The sequence below is a fragment of the Oncorhynchus mykiss genome, chromosome 30 (assembly GCF_013265735.2).
Source record: "Oncorhynchus mykiss isolate Arlee chromosome 30, USDA_OmykA_1.1, whole genome shotgun sequence".
In the NCBI taxonomy this organism is placed as follows: Eukaryota; Metazoa; Chordata; class Actinopteri; order Salmoniformes; family Salmonidae; genus Oncorhynchus; species Oncorhynchus mykiss.
This window is the reverse complement of record NC_050570.1, coordinates 6920150-6938329: the sequence shown is the minus strand read 5'-3', so window position 1 is coordinate 6938329 and position 18180 is coordinate 6920150. Positions and strand designations below refer to the sequence as shown.

Below are 18180 nucleotides of genomic sequence, written 5' to 3'. Positions count from 1 at the left end.
GTGTAGATGGGTGAGAATATATATATTTATATTTATTTATTAAATACATTTGAATTCAGGTTATAACACAACAAAATGTGGAATATGTCAAGGGGGGTATATGAATACTTTCTGAAGGCTCTGTGTAAAACTTTATCAGAGAGGATTTAGAGTATTGCTCTGTCTAAATTCACTCCCTCAACCTTAACCTCATCGGTCTAAAATCTATTACAAATCGAGCATGTACTCAGAAAGATAGGATACTCAGATGTGTGTTGTTATTGTACCCCAAATAGCTTTAACAACATGGATATTTGATCCACTACATTATACAATTGCGCATGTTGGTATATGTAAAGACACGTTATAATCTACAAAAAAAAAAATCATTTTTATTCACAAAATTCAAGATGCAGTCAATTTATCACATTGAAAAATGTACACAGGCAATGTATATAACACAACAAAAAAAAAAATTATTGTCAAGTTATTCAAATAATGTATTTGAAAATAGCTGCCATTCAGTATCTGTAACACACTGTATCAGTGCACATTTTAGTCAGGAGTTTAGTCATCAGTTCAGACATCCAGGCACCAAGCACACAAAATACCCCTCCGCATTACTCTGTTGAGAAAAGACATATACCATTCAAAAGGTGAAGAAATGTATTATTCCAAAGCAGATTGTGAATGTTCAATCTATTATAAGGAATGTAAAGCATTTACAACTGCTACCCTGGAGTAGATACCACCACGAGAAATTGCTATCATTTATGACATCATATCTATCATACAGTAAGAATTCTGGGCAGGATTAGTCCGTTCGCAACTTGACACGCTTGCAGCTCACCTGTAGGTTGTGGTGGCAGATGGGGTGGTGGTGGTGGTGACGGTGGGGCTCGGCCAGGTGGTTGTGAACACACCTCCCAAAGCGGTGCAGGCAGGTGGGGTCTGAGGGGGCACAGGTCTGTGGGCAGGAGGCTGAGGATGGGGGTCTCAAGACCAGACAGCTGGAGCATGACGTGTGCTGGCAGGTACCATGACACTCCTGCTTCTCCAGGGACACTGACCTGCCGCAGGGAGAGACAGTAATTCATACAGCTTTTAAAGGACATGAAAAGGGTAGAACATGGGAGGAGGCAAGTGATGAGAACTGAGAGGTAGAGTTGGGGGGATCAATTCCGTTCCCATTCAGACAGATTTTCAGGCCAGGAAAACAGGTAGAAACTGAGGGGAGGGAGAGAGGGAGAGAGGGAATGGACTGCGGGTTTGGACTGAGATGTCCCGGTCCAGATATATTCACCCACCTGGCAGAGCACACCTCATTAGGATTGGCCTGACAGTACTCCCAGGTGCATTCTGGGCGACAGGACTCCACATCCAGGGTCTCCAGCACTGCCAAGAAAAAAACTGCTTATGAGACAAAGGACGGTAAACGACCTAAACCATACGACCTAAACCATACGACCTAAACCATACGACCTAAACCATACAACCTAAACCATACCACCTAAACCATACAACCTAAACCATACGACCTAAACCATACAACCTAAACCATACAACCTAAACCATACAACCTAAACCATACGACCTAAACCATACGACCTAAACCATACAACCTAAACCATACAACCTAAACCATACAACCTAAACCATACAACCTAAACCATACAACCTAAACCATATAACCTAAACCATATAACCTAAACCATACAACCTAAACCATACGACCTAAACCATACGACCTAAACCATACGACCTAAACCATACAACCTAAACCATACCACCTAAACCATACAACCTAAACCATACGACCTAAACCATACAACCTAAACCATACAACCTAAACCATACAACCTAAACCATACGACCTAAACCATACGACCTAAACCATACAACCTAAACCATACAACCTAAACCATATAACATAAACCATACAACCTAAACCATACGACCTAAACCATACAACCTAAACCATACAACCTAAACCATACAACCTAAACCATACAACCTAAACCATACAACCTAAACCATATAACCTAAACCATACAACCTAAACCATATAACCTAAACCATACATTATTATTCATGTCATATAATCTAAACCATATAACCTAAACCATACAACCTAAACCATACATTATTATTCATGTCATATAATCTAAACCATATAACCTAAACCATACGACCTAAACCATACAACCTAAACCATACAACCTAAACCATATAACCTAAACCATACGACCTAAACCATACAACCTAAACCATACAACCTAAACCATATAACCTAAACCATACATTATTATTCATGTCATATAATCTAAACCATATAACCTAAACCATACAACCTAAACCATACAACCTAAACCATATAACCTAAACCATATAACCTAAACCATACATTATTATTCATGTCATATAATCTAAACCATATAACCTAAACCATACAACCTAAACCATACAACCTAAACCATATAACATAAACCATACATTATTATTCATGTCATATAATCTAAACCATATAACCTAAACCATACAACCTAAACCATACAACCTAAACCATACGACCTAAACCATACAACCTAAACCATACAACCTAAACCATACAACCTAAACCATACGACCTAAACCATACAACCTAAACCATACAACCTAAACCATACAACCTAAACCATACAATCTAAACCATACAACCTAAACCATACAACCTAAACCATACGACCTAAACCATACAACCTAAACCATACAATCTAAACCATACAACCTAAACCATACAACCTAAACCATACAATCTAAACCATACAACCTAAACCATACAACCTAAACCATACGACCTAAACCATACAACCTAAACCATACAACCTAAACCATACAACCTAAACCATACAACCTAAACCATACAACCTAAACCATACGACCTAAACCATACGACCTAAACCATATAACCTAAACCATACAACCTAAACCATACAACCTAAACCATACGACCTAAACCATACAACCTAAACCATACAACCTAAACCATACAACCTAAACCATACAATCTAAACCATATAACCTAAACCATACAACCTAAACCATACAACCTAAACCATACGACCTAAACCATACAACCTAAACCATACGACCTAAACCATACAACCTAAACCATATAACCTAAACCATATAACATAAACCATACAACCTAAACCATACAACCTAAACCATACAACCTAAACCATACAACCTAAACCATACAACCTAAACCATATAACATAAACCATACAACCTAAACCATATAACATAAACCATACAACCTAAACCATACAACCTAAACCATACAACCTAAACCATACAACCTAAACCATACAACCTAAACCATATAACCTAAACCATACGACCTAAACCATATAACCTAAACCATACAACCTAAACCATACAACCTAAACCATACAACCTAAACCATACAACCTAAACCATACAACCTAAACCATACAACCTAAACCATATAACATAAACCATACAACCTAAACCATACAACCTAAACCATATAACATAAACCATACAACCTAAACCATATAACCTAAACCATACAACCTAAACCATATAACCTAAACCATACAACCTAAACCATACAACCTAAACCATATAACCTAAACCATACATTATTATTCATGTCATACAACCTAAACCATACGACCTAAACCATACATTATTATTCATGTCATACAACCTAAACCATACAACCTAAACCATACAACCTAAACCATATAACCTAAACCATATAACCTAAACCATACGACCTAAACCATACGACCTAAACCATACAACCTAAACCATATAACCTAAACCATATAACCTAAACCATACGACCTAAACCATACGACCTAAACCATACATTACTATTCATGTCATACAACCTAAACCATACAACCTAAACCATATAACATAAACCATACATTACTATTCATGTCATATAATCTAAACCATACATTATTATTCATGTCATATTATCTAAACCATACATTATTATTCATGTCATATAACCTAAACCATACATTACTATTCATGTTATATAACCTAAACCATATAACCTAAACCATATAACATAAACCATACATTATTATTAATGTCATATAACCTAAACCATATAACATAAACCATACATTACTATTCATGTTATATAACCTAAACCATATAACATAAAGCATACATTACTATTCATGTCATATAACCTAAACCATATAACCTAAACCATACAACCTAAACCATACAACCTAAACCATACATTACTATTCATGTTATATAACCTAAACCATACATTACTATTCATGTCATATAACCTAAACCATACAACTTAAACCATACAACCTAAACCATACAAGCTAAACCATACGACCTAAACCATACATTACTATTCATGTCATATTACCTAAACCATACATTACTATTCATGTTATATAACCTAAACCATATTATCTAAACCATACATTACTATTCATGTTATATAACCTAAACCATACATTACTATTCATGTTATATTATCTAAACCATACATTATTATTAATGTCATATAACCTAAACCATACATTACTATTCATGTTATATAACCTAAACCATACATTACTATTCATGTTATATAACCTAAACCATACATTACTATTCATGTTATATAACCTAAACCATATTACCTAAACCATACATTACTATTCATGTTATATAACCTAAACCATATAACATAAACCATACATTACTATTCATGTCATATAATCTAAACCATATATTACTATTCATGTCATATAACCTAAACCATACATTACTATTAATGTAAAACTTGTAAAACTACTACTAGTAATAGTGTATAAAACAATGAAGGGGACCACAATGAGCATCCATCCTATATAGAGCTGTCTGTAGTGGTCAGATTTTGCTATCTCTCTGTGATGTCGGATATATTAAATATGAGAATCTACAACAATTGAATCCTTAACTATACAGACGATAGTAACAGATAGGACCATAAATATCAGCATGAGATTAGACAACAGGTAGAGGACCATTAATTTCACCATGCGTCTAGATAACAGGTGTAATTATGTGTCAACTGTTAACAGGAGAAAGTATCTTTGATTCAAAGGATTCCTTCACCGACAGACACTATCGCATTTCACAGCTCGTAAATAAGAATAGCCTCGTTGGTGCCAATTTCTGGTGCGTACGTCTCCACAGCTCAATTGATTACATCTCAGGTATGGAATGAACGTCGTATCATTTAAAGATTCATTACACGACCATGGACGAGCAGCAGACCGTGATTCAGAAGCACAGTTGCAGCGCTTTTCATTCAAAACCAATTAGATTTTTATCATGCATCGTGTATCGTAAAGCAGGGGCGAAACTTTGTTTTTAGAAGTTTGGGGGACACATAAATATATATATATATATATATATAATATTTTTTTCATCCATCCAGTCGGATTAACACTCCAAATAGCCTAGCCGACCAATCAGAGGCCTCCCCATTGTTCTAAAGCACACCTTGCCTCATTTTGTATCACATTCCTATTACAAAACTGTGTGTGTGTGGGGGGGGGGGGGGGGGGGGGGGGGGGACGACAAAATCTCATTTCAGACATGTCCGTCCCTGTCCCTGTCCCCAGTGAACGTCGCACCCCTGTAGTAAAGTATTAGAATGCCTGCAGTTCCCATCATCTGGGTCCAGGGATATTCTCCTCGATTTCGCGACAGTGCACTCTGCTCACAGTGAACATGGTTTTAGTGCTCAACCACTTATAGTGATCAAATTGTCCAGCACAGATGTGATCACCATGAGAGAAGTGCATTGAATGACATGGCGTTGTCCGTCAGTGTATCCTACCTGCTTTACAGATACCTTTACGTTCCTCTACGTCTGGTATTCCCTCAGCAGCCGAGACAGACTCCTGGTAGACACACACCAGCCCCTCGTCACACTTGCCCAGGTAGTCCCAGGTCCCACCACAACTCTCCCCAGCCGTCCTGGCACAGGCTGGGCAGCAGCCACAGACCCCCGTGGTCAGGCCACCTTTACACTGGAGCTTCAGGGCCCGGCGGTGGGTGCAGTGGATCCTCTCACAGGGCGGACAGTGGAGGGCCTGGAGGGTCTGGGACTGGGCCTCGGATCGGTGTGAGGTCTCTGACCCTGACACCCCCAGTGATACTGCTACTGCTACTACCAACAGCCACATCTGTGTATGACAATGACGGATGACCATTCTGGCGGTGTCGCGTATGAGGTGAGAGGACTTGGTGAGGATCTTTTATGCTGGTCGTCATTGGCAACACCTAGGCAGTTTACAAGGCACCAACTCTCCACCCCCAGTAGCAGCCAATGAATGGAGGGGGGGGGGGTTTACAGTAAGGTTGCTGTGTGTAGTGAATGTGTGTGTATAGTGCGTGTGTGCGCGTGTGTGTGTGTGTGTAGTGTGTGTTATCCATCAACCCCCTTATCTTCACCATCTCCTTCGTTGTTGTTTGTTCATTCCAAATAAATCTTTCTTTCGCAGTGGTTTTTGTAGTAGATTAGCTTGATCCAGGTCTGCTGTACGAGACTCTTACAAAGAACCTTTGTAATACAGGACACATGACGACAACCAAATGGGGCAATTCAGTGGGATCAGATAGTCCACCTTCTCACAAGGCCAAAAGGACAAGATTAGACATTGGCAGGTTATCTGAACAACCCTCTGTGCTTTCTAGAAGTCTGGAGGCCTCCGCAATAAACGTCTAGCGAGTCGTGTGCCTTAAAACGAATATGTATGTACACGACGTCTCTGAGGTCAGACCCTTGACCTGACATCAATCAACGGGCCGCTCTGCTGCGAGAATGATGAAATATCAACAGCTGAGAACTATTATGGCAGAAGCAAGTTAAAGGAAAAGTATGATGGAGATGAAGTCTCTCACGTCAACGGAATGAAACGGTTTATTAACGTAATGTAGTTAGAAACTCGTTCGCCAGACTCTTCCCATTACACTCTGTGCACAATTAGCAGAAGTCTGATGGAGATGAAGTCCCTCACTTCAACGGAATGAAACGGTTTATTAACGTAATGTAGTTAGAAACTCGTTCGCCAGACTCTTCCCATTACACTCTGTGCACAATTAGCAGATCAACCCACAAAATAAAATTACAATTCCTCAGGAATAATTGTAACAGTTCATTTCTTGAAATTTGGGGGCATGAAAAAAAAAAAAAACACTTCAGTCTAATACAATGCTCCTATGTCCAATACCAATACAGAAAATAATGAATATTACAGTACAAATCAAAGTTTATTTGTCACGTGCGCCGAATACAACAGGTGTAGTAGACCTTACAGTGAAATGCTGAATACAACAGGTGTAGTAGACCTTACAGTGAAATGCCGAATACAACAGGTGTAAGACCTTACAGTGAAATGCTGAATACAACAGGTGTAGTAGACCTCACAGTGAAATGCTGAATACAACAGGTGTAGTAGACCTTACAGTGAAATGCTGAATACAACAGGTGTAGTAGACCTTACAGTGAAATGCTGAATACAACAGGTGTAGTAGACCTCACAGTGAAATGCTGAATACAACAGGTGTAGTAGACCTTACAGTGAAATGCTGAATACAACAGGTGTAGTAGACCTCACAGTGAAATGCTGAATACAACAGGTGTAGTAGACCTTACAGTGAAATGCTGAATACAACAGGTGTAGTAGACCTTACAGTGAAATGCCGAATACAACAGGTGTAGTAGACCTAACAGTGAAATGCTGAATACAACAGGTGTAGTAGACCTAACAGTGAAATGCCGAATACAACAGGTGTAGTAGACCTTACAGTGAAATGCTGAATACAACAGGTGTAGTAGACCTCACAGTGAAATGCCGAATACAACAGGTGTAGTAGACCTTACAGTGAAATGCCGAATACAACAGGTGTAGTAGACCTTACAGTGAAATGCCGAATACAACAGGTGTAGTAGACCTTACAGTGAAATGCTGAACACAACAGGTGTAGTAGACCTTACAGTGAAATGCCGAATACAACAGGTGTAGTAGACCTAACAGTGAAATGCTGAATACAACAGGTGTAAGACCTTACAGTGAAATGCTGAATACAACAGGTGTAGTAGACCTAACAGTGAAATGCTGAATACAACAGGTGTAGTAGACCTTACAGTGAAATGCTGAATACAACAGGTGTAGTAGACCTTACAGTGAAATGCTGAATACAACAGGTGTAGTAGACCTTACAGTGAAATGCTGAATACAACAGGTGTAGTAGACCTTACAGTGAAATGCTGAATACAACAGGTGTAGTAGACCTTACAGTGAAATGCTGAATACAACAGGTGTGTTAGACCTTACAGTGAAATGATGAATACAACAGGTGTAGTAGACCTTACAGTGAAATGCTGAATACAACAGGTGTAGTAGACCTTACAGTGAAATGCTGAATACAACAGGTGTAGTAGACCTTACAGTGAAATGCTGAATACAACAGGTGTAGTAGACCTTACAGTGAAATGCTGAATACAACAGGTGTAGTAGACCTTACAGTGAAATGATGAATACAACAGGTGTAGTAGACCTAACAGTGAAATGCTGAATACAACAGGTGTGTTAGACCTTACAGTGAAATGATGAATACAACAGGTGTAGTAGACCTAACAGTGAAATGCTGAATACAACAGGTGTAGTAGACCTCACAGTGAAATGCCGAATACAACAGGTGTAGTAGACCTCACAGTGAAATGCCGAATACAACAGGTGTAGTAGACCTAACAGTGAAATGCTGAATACAACAGGTGTAGTAGACCTAACAGTGAAATGCTGAATACAACAGGTGTAGTAGACCTAACAGTGAAATGCTGAATACAACAGGTGTAGTAGACCTTACAGTGAAATGCTTACTTACAGCCTCTAACCAATAGTGCAAAAAAGGTGAACAATAGGTAGGTAAAGAAATAAAACAACAGCCAAAAGACTAGGCTATAAAAGTAGCGAGGCCACATACAGACACCGGCTAGTCAGGCTGATTGAGGTAGTATGTACATATAGATATGGTTAAAGTGACTATGTATATATGATGAACAGAGAGTAGCAGTAGCGTAAAAAGAGGGGTTGCTGGGTGGTGGGACACAATGCAGATAGTCCGGTTAGCCAATGTGCGGGAGCACTGGTTGGTCGGCCCAATTGAGGTAGTATGTACATGAATGTATAGTTAAAGTGACTATGCATATAAGATAAACAGAGAGTAGCAGCAGCGTAAAAGAGGGGTTGGGGGGCACACAATGCAAATAAACCGGGTACCCATTTGATTACCTGTTCAGGAGTCTTATGGCTTGGGGGTAAAAACTGTTGAGAAGCCTTTTTGTCCTAGACTTGGCACTCCGGTACCACTTGCCATGCAGTAGTACAGAGAACAGTCTATGACTGGGGTGGCTGAGGTCTTTGACAATGTTTAGGGCCTTCCTCTGACACTGCCTGGTTTAGAGGTCCTGGATGGCAGGCAGCTTAGCCCCAGTGATGTACTGGGCCGTACGCACTACCCTCTGAAGTGCCTTGCGGTCAGAGGCAGAGCAATTGCCGTACCAGGCAGTGATGCAACCAGTGCTCTCGATGGTGCAGCTGTCGAACCTTTTGAGGATCTCAGGACCCATGCCAAATCTTTTTAGTTTCCTGGGGGAGAATAGGCTTTGTCGTGCCCTCTTCACAACTGTCTTGGTGTGTTTGGACCATTCTAATTTGTTGTTGATGTGGACACCAAGGAACTTGAAGCTCTCAACCTGCTCCACTACAGCCTCGTTGATGAGAATGGGGGCGTGCTCGGTCCTCCTTTTCCTGTAGTCCACAATCATCTTCTTAGTCTTGGTTACGTTGAGGGATAGGTTGTTGTCCTGGCACCACACAGCCAGGTCTCTGACCTCCTCCCTATAGGCTGCCTCGTCGTTGTCGGTGATCAGGCCTACCATTGTTGTGTTGTCTGCAAACTTAATGATGGTGTTGGAGTCGTGCCTAGCCATGCAGTCTTGGGTGAACAGGGAGTACAGGAGGGGACTGAGCACGCACCCCTGGGGAGCTCCAGTGTTGAGGATCAGCGTGGCAGATGTGTTGCTACCTACCCTCACCACCTGGGGGCGGCCCGTCAGGAAGTCCAGGATCCAGTTGCAGAGGGAGGTGTTTAGTCCCAGGATCCTTAGCTTAGTGATAAGCTTTGAGGGTACTATGGTGTTGAACGCTGAGCTGTAGCCAATGAATAGCATTCTCACATAAGTGTTCCTTTTGTCCAGGTGGGAAAGGGCAGTGTGGAGTGCAATAGAGATTGTATCATCTGTGGATCTGTTGGGGCGGTATGCAAATTGGAGTGGGTCTAAGGTTTCTGGGATAATGGTGTTGATGTGAAAAATGTGGAGAAAGTCAAGGGGTCTGAATACTTTCCGAATGCACTGTAAGTACGCAAACATATTCCTGAGTGTGTACCCAACATTTTCATAGCAATGTGGCTTTTCTCAAGTGACTTTATGCTCCAGGTCTTATTTGGACATTTTCTCCTGCAAATACCATTGTTGCATTTACACAGGCAGCCCAATTCTGATGTTTTCCCACCAAATTGGTCTTTTGACCAATCACATCAGATATTTTCACATCAAATCTGTTCTGATTTGCTCAAAAGACCAATTAATTCAAACAAATATCAGAATTGGGCTGACGGTGTAAACGCAGTCGATGTGATCTCTACTCAAGGATAAATATAGTGGAATATGGGATAAGCAAACTGACATTTGAAGACCTACATTCTTCACAATAATTTTTTTTTAGCTCATATTATGGAACGCCAGTAGCCATTAAAATACATATAATATTGAACGATAGTGGAGACAAATATAGTCAATCTCATTTGCATAGAATACCACATTTATTTTCCTTCTACTTTCAGTCGTCAAACAGTAACAATTCATTTTGTTGACACGTTTATTTTAAAAGATAAAATTGAATTCATTGTAGATTTGGAAAAAAACGAAGTTATGCTGGTAAAATATTTTGGAACATTCTTACAGTGAAGAGAACTCAAGGATCAGTTTCTTGTCTTATTGATCAGTTTCGAGGAATCGTCGAAGGAATCCTAACGAGGAGAAAAAAAAAAACATATCGAGATCAGATGTTCGTGTTCTTCGTCAAACCATTCAACACTTCTTTCAGAATCTTCTTTGTGTGCAGCGGGCAACACAAGGGTGGTTTTCATTGGATGGCTTTGGGCAGTAGGATAGGTCATAGGTCATGCTCCGAGGTGGATGAATCGAGCAGAGCTGAGAGGGAATGGGAAGGACAGTGGATGTCCCCAAATATAAAAGGGCACTACTTGAACAGGTTGCCGTTTGAGACTCAGCAGTCGGTTGGTGTCACATGAAGTCCTCGTAGTCTTGCGCGTAACCTCCATCGAACTCTCCGTAGTCCGCTAGGTCATCCTTCATCTTGGCCTTCATCCCTCCGGCAGCAACCACACCTTTCTTTTTCTTCTTCCCTTTATTCAGCTGCTGTTGGAAATAAAGACGGGATGATTAGCATCGACTTATATCACAGGAATACACATTTAATGAGGGTCGTGTTCATTAGGGCAAGCAATAGAAAACGTTACAAAACATTTTGCAATGGAAGAAAAAAAAAAAACGAAAAATGAGTAGTAGCTCTTTCACTGTTCCAGTCCGTTTTCTTCTGTTTGATGCCTAATGAACAGGACCCGGATAAGACTGATTACAAGCCCAAAAAAAAGTGTACTTTTCTGTCATTTGAAAAGACCACCTACCTTTTCCTGTTTCTGTTTCTCACTTAGTAATACTGTAAGGGAGTTGCTGACCTTTTTTAGGTCTTCTACCTCCACTGTAACATAAGAGGTGCACAGTTTAAAAAAATTAAATATTTCATATAATACAGTACCACTGACCGTTGATATGATTGACTAATAACATTGGTTAATTTCTAAATTTATATTATTACAATGGATTATAAAATGAATACTCACATGAGAGACAGAGGTCTCGAAACAAGGACTCTAGGAAACCGGAATAGTGTATGGAACTCTCAAAAGGTGTTATCTTGTCTTTTAGCAACTTTTCAAAATCTGTAAAGTCATCTTTAGAAGAGGGGCTTACAGCGTCAATTCCTTTTACAATGTTGACGACACCTGATTTGGGAAGAAAAAAAATTACATTTCAGCACTATGATATTAAAAGTTTCCACTGACAACTTGTGTTGACAATGTAAAAAAAAAAAACACTTTATACTTCTAGCAAAAATGGCTGGTTTTAATCACAGATTCCCTGTAAAGCTTTTTATGGATCTGGAATGTGTAACCTGTCAACTTTAAAATGTTTATAATACATACAGTGTCTTCAGAAAGTATTCACACCCCTTAACTTTTCCCATATTTTCTTGAGTTACAGCAAGAATTTAAAACAGATACCTCAATGTCAAAGTGAAATCATGTTTTTCAAAATGTTTACAAATATGTATTACACTTTGGATGGTGTGTCACTACAAATATACAGGTATCCTTCCTAACTCAGTTGCCAGAGAGGAAGGAAACTGCTCAGGGATTTCACCATGAGGCAAATGGTGACTTTAAAACAGTTAAGAGTTTAATGGCTGTGATAGGAGAAAACTGAGAATGGATCAACAACATTGTAGTTACCCCACAATACTGACCTAATTGACAGAGTGAAAAGAAGGAAGCCTGTACAGAATACAAATATTCCTAAACATGTATCCTGTTTGCAACAAGGCACTAAAGTAATAATGCAAAAATATTGTCAATGCAATGAACTTTTTGTCCTGAACACAGTCTTACGTTTGGGGCAAATCCAATACAACACAATGCTTTTAAAAAAATGGAGCTAAGCACAGGCAAAATCCTAGAGGAAAACAAGGTTCAATCTGCTTTCCACCAGACACTAGGCAGGTTTCCATTGTTCCAGGTCAATTCGACAAAAGCAATGGTGCAAAAAAATATTTGGGATGTCTAACGGAAATTAGATTTTTTATTTTACCTTTATTTAACTATGCAAGACTGTTAAGAACAAATTCTTATTTTCAATGACGACCTAGGAACAGTGGGTTAACTGCCTTGTTCAGGGGCAGAACGACATATTTCTACCTTGTCAGCTCGGGGATATGATATACACAGACAAACAGGTTTTTATATAAAAGAGACAAGGCCAAACTTTTCCTTTTCCTGTAATACTGGGACCAGTTTCCCAAAGTCATCTTAAGGCTAAATTCATCATTGGAACTATAGGATCTATGGTTCAAATCATGAACTTAGCCTTAAGATGCTTTTAGGAAACCTGGCCCTGATCTCTTACCAAAAGCATCCTGAGCCAGTAGAAGACCAGTCTCTTCCTGTAGTTTCTCTGCTAGCTCTTCCTCTGGTGTGAGTTCCGTTTCCTCTTCCTGTAGTTTCTCTGCTAGCTCCTCCTCTGGTGTGAGTTCCTTTTTCTCTTCCTGTAGTTTCTCTGCTAGCTCCTCCTCTGGTGTGAGTTCTGTCTCATTAGATTCCTCTAACTACCAAGCAATAAATTAGAAATAGTATACTTTCAAATCCAGCAGACAATGACTTGTCAGTCATGGACACTTTAGGCTATACACTGAGTGTACAAAACATTAAGGACAACTTCCTAATACTAAGTTGCGCACGTCCCTTGGGTGGTGGACGATGATTCTTGATACACATGGGAAACTGTTGAGCACGAAACAACCAGCAGCGTTGCAGTTCTTGACACAAAACGGTGCTCCTGGTACCTACTAACATACCATGTTCAAAGGCACTTAAATATTTTGTCTTGCCCATTCACCCTCTGAATGGCACACAATCCATGGCTCAATGGTCAAGGTTTAAAAATCCTTCTTTAACCTGTGACATCAATAAGGGATCATAGCTTTCACCTGGATTCACCTGGTCAGTCTGTGTCATGGAAAGAGCAGGTGTCCTTAATGTTTTGTATACTCAGTCTATATATACACACACACACATTGTGAAGCCCTTAGGGAGGTTGAGGTTTAATCTGGAAAACACAAAAATCCGGATCTCTGGGAATACCGGATGTACAGTGTAATAATTTGTACCCAATCCAAATGATAAAGACAATTAAAATCATCAAGGCATCCCAAATGTGCTAATATTTATGGAAGCAAAGGTCACGTTTCTGCTGAATGTTGAGAAGCAAACCAGCAGTCGCAGTAGCTGGATTGGTTACCGTGGCTACTATCATGTGCTCCATAGCAACGACAAGCAGAAATCCCAGTATGCAAGGCACTTACCCTCTTTCTCAACTCTTGTTGTTTTTTTCGTTGTAAACTTTCTTTTTCTTTGATTTTTTCCGCTAATTTCTTCTTTTCTGAACGTTTTGTCTCTGCTACAAAATAAAAGAAAACGGAAAAGAATAATGTGACTTAAATTTGAACTTGTATAATTATAATAGGAACTCACTGGTTCAAGTCATGCGGTTTAAATACCTGCTTTTTTCTCTTCTGCGTTCTTCAATTCCTCCTCTTCATCATCCCAGTTATCCTACAAAGAGAACACACGTTTATGGGAAAAATGGATGTATGCTTCAGAATGTTGCGTCCCAGTCATGGATCTAGCTTTTAGTTACAACCAAAGCCATCACTATTTAGCTTATTCATTGTTCACCATTGGTAAATGCAGTCTGAAACGCAGTCTGAAACGCAGTCTGAAACTGAATGACTGCAAAATCATGTAAAAATGTTCCTTACAAGCAGGAATGTTGAATAAAATTACATTTGAACTTACTCTTTCAGTTAGTCCTTCCGGATGGTCAATTTTAGACAGAATATCCATAGGAAAGTAATTGTTAAACCAAATGTTTAAGAGTGCTGAAATTCAAACTGAGAGTTAAATGATCAGCAAACACCTGCTGACGTCAGTCTCGAGCACGTGCCTTCGGTCATGCGCAAACACACGTGTGTACGAGATGCACGCATAGTAAAACTGAAGTCAGTCGGTGTTTACATGGTTTTGAGCATTGTGACAGTTGATAGAAAATGTCAACTTCAGTACTGATGCTCAAAAAAGTTGGGTAAACAAATACTTTTCTGGGGGATATTTTGTACAAAATTAGTGGACGACAGGTCGAGGTCACACCAGTCATTTATTATGGATGACGGGTCGAGGTCACACCAGTCATTTATTATGGATGACGGGTCGAGGTCACACCAGTCATATATTAGTGGATGATGGGTCGAGGTCACACCAGTCATTTATTATAGATGACGGGGCGAGGTCACATCAGTCATATATTAGTGGATGACGGGTCGAGGTCACATAAGTCATATATTAGTGGATGACGGGTCAAGGTCACACCAGTCATTTATTATAGATGACGGGGCGAGGTCACACCAGTCATATATTAGTGGATGATGGGTCGAGGTCACACCAGTCATATATTAGTGGATGACAGGTCGAGGTCACACCAGTCATTTATTATAGACGACGGGGCGAGGTCACACCTGTCATATATTAGTGGATGATGGGTCAAGGTCACACCAGTCATATATTAGTGGATGACGGGTCGAGGTCACACCAGTCATTTATTATGGACAACAGGTCAACCCAGTCTGAGACACCTACCGTATCCCTTCCCCAGTCTGGGTCCCCATGATGTCCTCTAGGGGTTCTGCCATGCTCTGAGACACCTACCGTATCCCTTCCCAAGACCTGGGTCCCCATGATGTCCTCTAGGGGTTCTGCCATGCTCTGAGACACCTACCGTATCCCTTCCCCAGTCTGGGTCCCCATGATGTCCTCTAGGGGTTCTGCCATGCTCTGAGACACTTACCGTATCCCTTCCCCAGACCTGGGTCCCCATGATGTCCTCTAGGGGTTCTGCCATGCTCTGAGACACCTACCGTATCCCTTCCCCAGACCTGGATCCCCATGATGATCTCTAGGGGTTCTGCCATGCTCTGAGACACCTACCTTCCCCAGACCTGGATCCCCATGATGTCCTCTAGGGGTTCTGCCATGCTCTGAGACACCTACCGTATCCCTTCCCCAGACCTGGATCCCCATGATGTCCTCCATGATCAACCACCCTCCAAGATCCCACTTTTCATTACAATTACCTACAGCTACTGTTAATGTCATGTTGTATAATGTAATCTGCTAAGGGACCTGTGCTCGACATATCATCCTGGACACAGTGAGATGCACTACATACACTAGCACTGTAAACACTCCAAGAGGGAAGAGAACAGCTGTGCCTGGACTACAATCTCCCTCTTCAAGTCCACCTCCTGAAACTGGCTGCCTGTCGAGGGAAAGTGACCGGCAGAACAACCTGTAGCATCCACCTCTCCTCCGTCCCACACACCAGAACTGAGATAAAACCCATGCCCTACTTCTGCCAAGACCATCCCACCAATCATATTATGTACATGTCATTCATACTTCTGTTTTTTCAACTAAATGGTATTGTATTGTTTGTGTTGATGTTAGCCTATACTTATTTATTTCAGTCTATACCTGTATAATGGTATTGTATTGTTTGTGTTGATGTTAGCCTATACTTATTTATTTCAGTCTATAGCTGTATAATGGTATTATATTGTTGTTCTTTGCTATTTCGAAAGTACTGTTTACTTTTAATGTTGTTGAAATGTTAAGGTACCCAAAAGTAGTTCAAAATAATGTTTTCATTAAATAAGCTTTGTTTACATAGTAGGGATGAAAATAAAAGTCATTTTGGCTGGAATGCTCTCCAAAATTCGACACATTAGCTCAGGCCTGGGCAATACCAGTCCTCTGGCCTGATTGGCGTCACCCCCCCTAGCAAACACACCTGATTTAAACTAATTGCATTTTTTTTAAACTAAAGATCATGATTAGTTAATTATTGGAGTTAGGTGTGTTAGCTGGGGCTGGCGCAAAAGTGTGACACCAATCAGGCCCCACCCTAGAGGACTGGAGTTGCCCAGACCTGGATTCTCTCATCACGCCGTTGATATGGCAACGGAAGCGAATAGCTTCTCGAATGTCATTGTGACGCAGAGGGGGAACACTATTTGGCATGACAGGCCGAATGTTCTGGACACTTTTTCCGAGTCTGTCCTACTCCTGACTTGTCACTTTAGGCTAACTTTGGTTAGATAGCCACTGTTAGGTAGTTAACACTGCTATCATCATATGTAATGATCTAGTTTAGGATGCTTAGATTATTAGATTAGATGCTCTTGAAATCAACTACGGTGTATGTGGTTGCTAGCTAACGTTAGCCTGCTATCGTTACCTTGATATCCTCATCCTCATCCTCGCCTTCCCATTTGTCTGCCACAACAGCCTTCTTGGCCCCGATTGCGGGCTCGTCCGGATCGAAAGTGTCAGCATCTAAGACAACAACAAAAATACACATGTAACAAATGTCAACTATCATCTCTTGTATTTTTAATTGGCAATGTTTCGGTAAACTTGAAGAATGCTCCATTCCCACACAAGTGGATTGGATTCTTACCCCATGAATCTCCCTCCGCCATATTTGCCTGTGTATCTGATCAGAACGAATTCCGTGGGTGTACAATCGGTAACTGGCTCTTTGGTTCCGAGAGAGAATGATGCACACACCGATGTGCGCTGTCATGCTCCCATTATTATTCTCCAGTCATTGCTGCTCTAATTATTATTCTTCAGTCATTGCTTTCCCATATTTAGTGGCAACATAGCATCATTCGTTCAAGCCAAAACATAATGTCAGTTATATAGTTTCAGAATATCCATTAAAATAGTAATTTTTAGACCATTGAATATAGTTGTCACCAATTAGCAGTGGTGTAAAGTACTTAAGTAAAAATAATTTAAAGTACTACTTAAGTAGTGTTTTGTGGTATCTGTACTTTACTATTTATATTTTTTGACAACTTTTATTTTTACTTCACCACATTCCTAAAGAAAATGGTGTCATTTTTACTCCATACATTTTCACTGACACAAAAATTATGGTTACATTTTGACAGGAAAATGGTCCAATTCACACACTTATCAAGAGAACATCCCTCCCTGGTCATCCCTTCTGCCTCTGATCTGACGGACTCACTAAACACATGCTTTGTTTTTAAATTATGTCTTGAGTGCTGGAGTGTGACCCTGGCTATCCATAAATAAATAAAAATACAAGATAATTGTGCCTTCTGGTTT

General features: G+C 40.2%; 2 protein-coding genes across 3 annotated transcripts; both read right to left on the bottom strand.

Annotated features, from left to right (window-relative positions):
- Positions 1 to 461: 461 nt before the first annotated feature.
- On the bottom strand, positions 462 to 6246 carry LOC110520940. The gene is made up of 4 exons (XM_036969196.1): positions 5840 to 6246; positions 1287 to 1374; positions 830 to 1049; positions 462 to 604 (listed from the first exon to the last, which is right to left on the bottom strand). Exons 1-4 carry the CDS (start codon positions 6213 to 6215, stop codon positions 554 to 556), a joined length of 735 nt encoding a protein of 244 aa, XP_036825091.1. The 5' UTR covers positions 6216 to 6246; the 3' UTR covers positions 462 to 553.
- Positions 6247 to 10871: 4625 nt separating this feature from the next.
- Positions 10872 to 17653, bottom strand: LOC110521225 (eukaryotic translation initiation factor 3 subunit J-A). Of its 2 annotated transcripts, none has more exons than XM_021598662.2 (8): positions 17501 to 17653; positions 17279 to 17376; positions 14487 to 14541; positions 14292 to 14386; positions 13337 to 13535; positions 11998 to 12159; positions 11782 to 11855; positions 10872 to 11509 (listed from the first exon to the last, which is right to left on the bottom strand). In XM_021598662.2, exons 1-8 carry the CDS (start codon positions 17520 to 17522, stop codon positions 11378 to 11380), a joined length of 837 nt encoding a protein of 278 aa, XP_021454337.1. In that variant the 5' UTR covers positions 17523 to 17653; the 3' UTR covers positions 10872 to 11377. The 2 variants fall into 2 exon arrangements, with proteins under 2 accessions (XP_021454337.1, XP_021454336.1); XM_021598661.2 differs by having other exon boundaries at positions 10872 to 11512; positions 17501 to 17652.
- Positions 17654 to 18180: the final 527 nt, after the last annotated feature.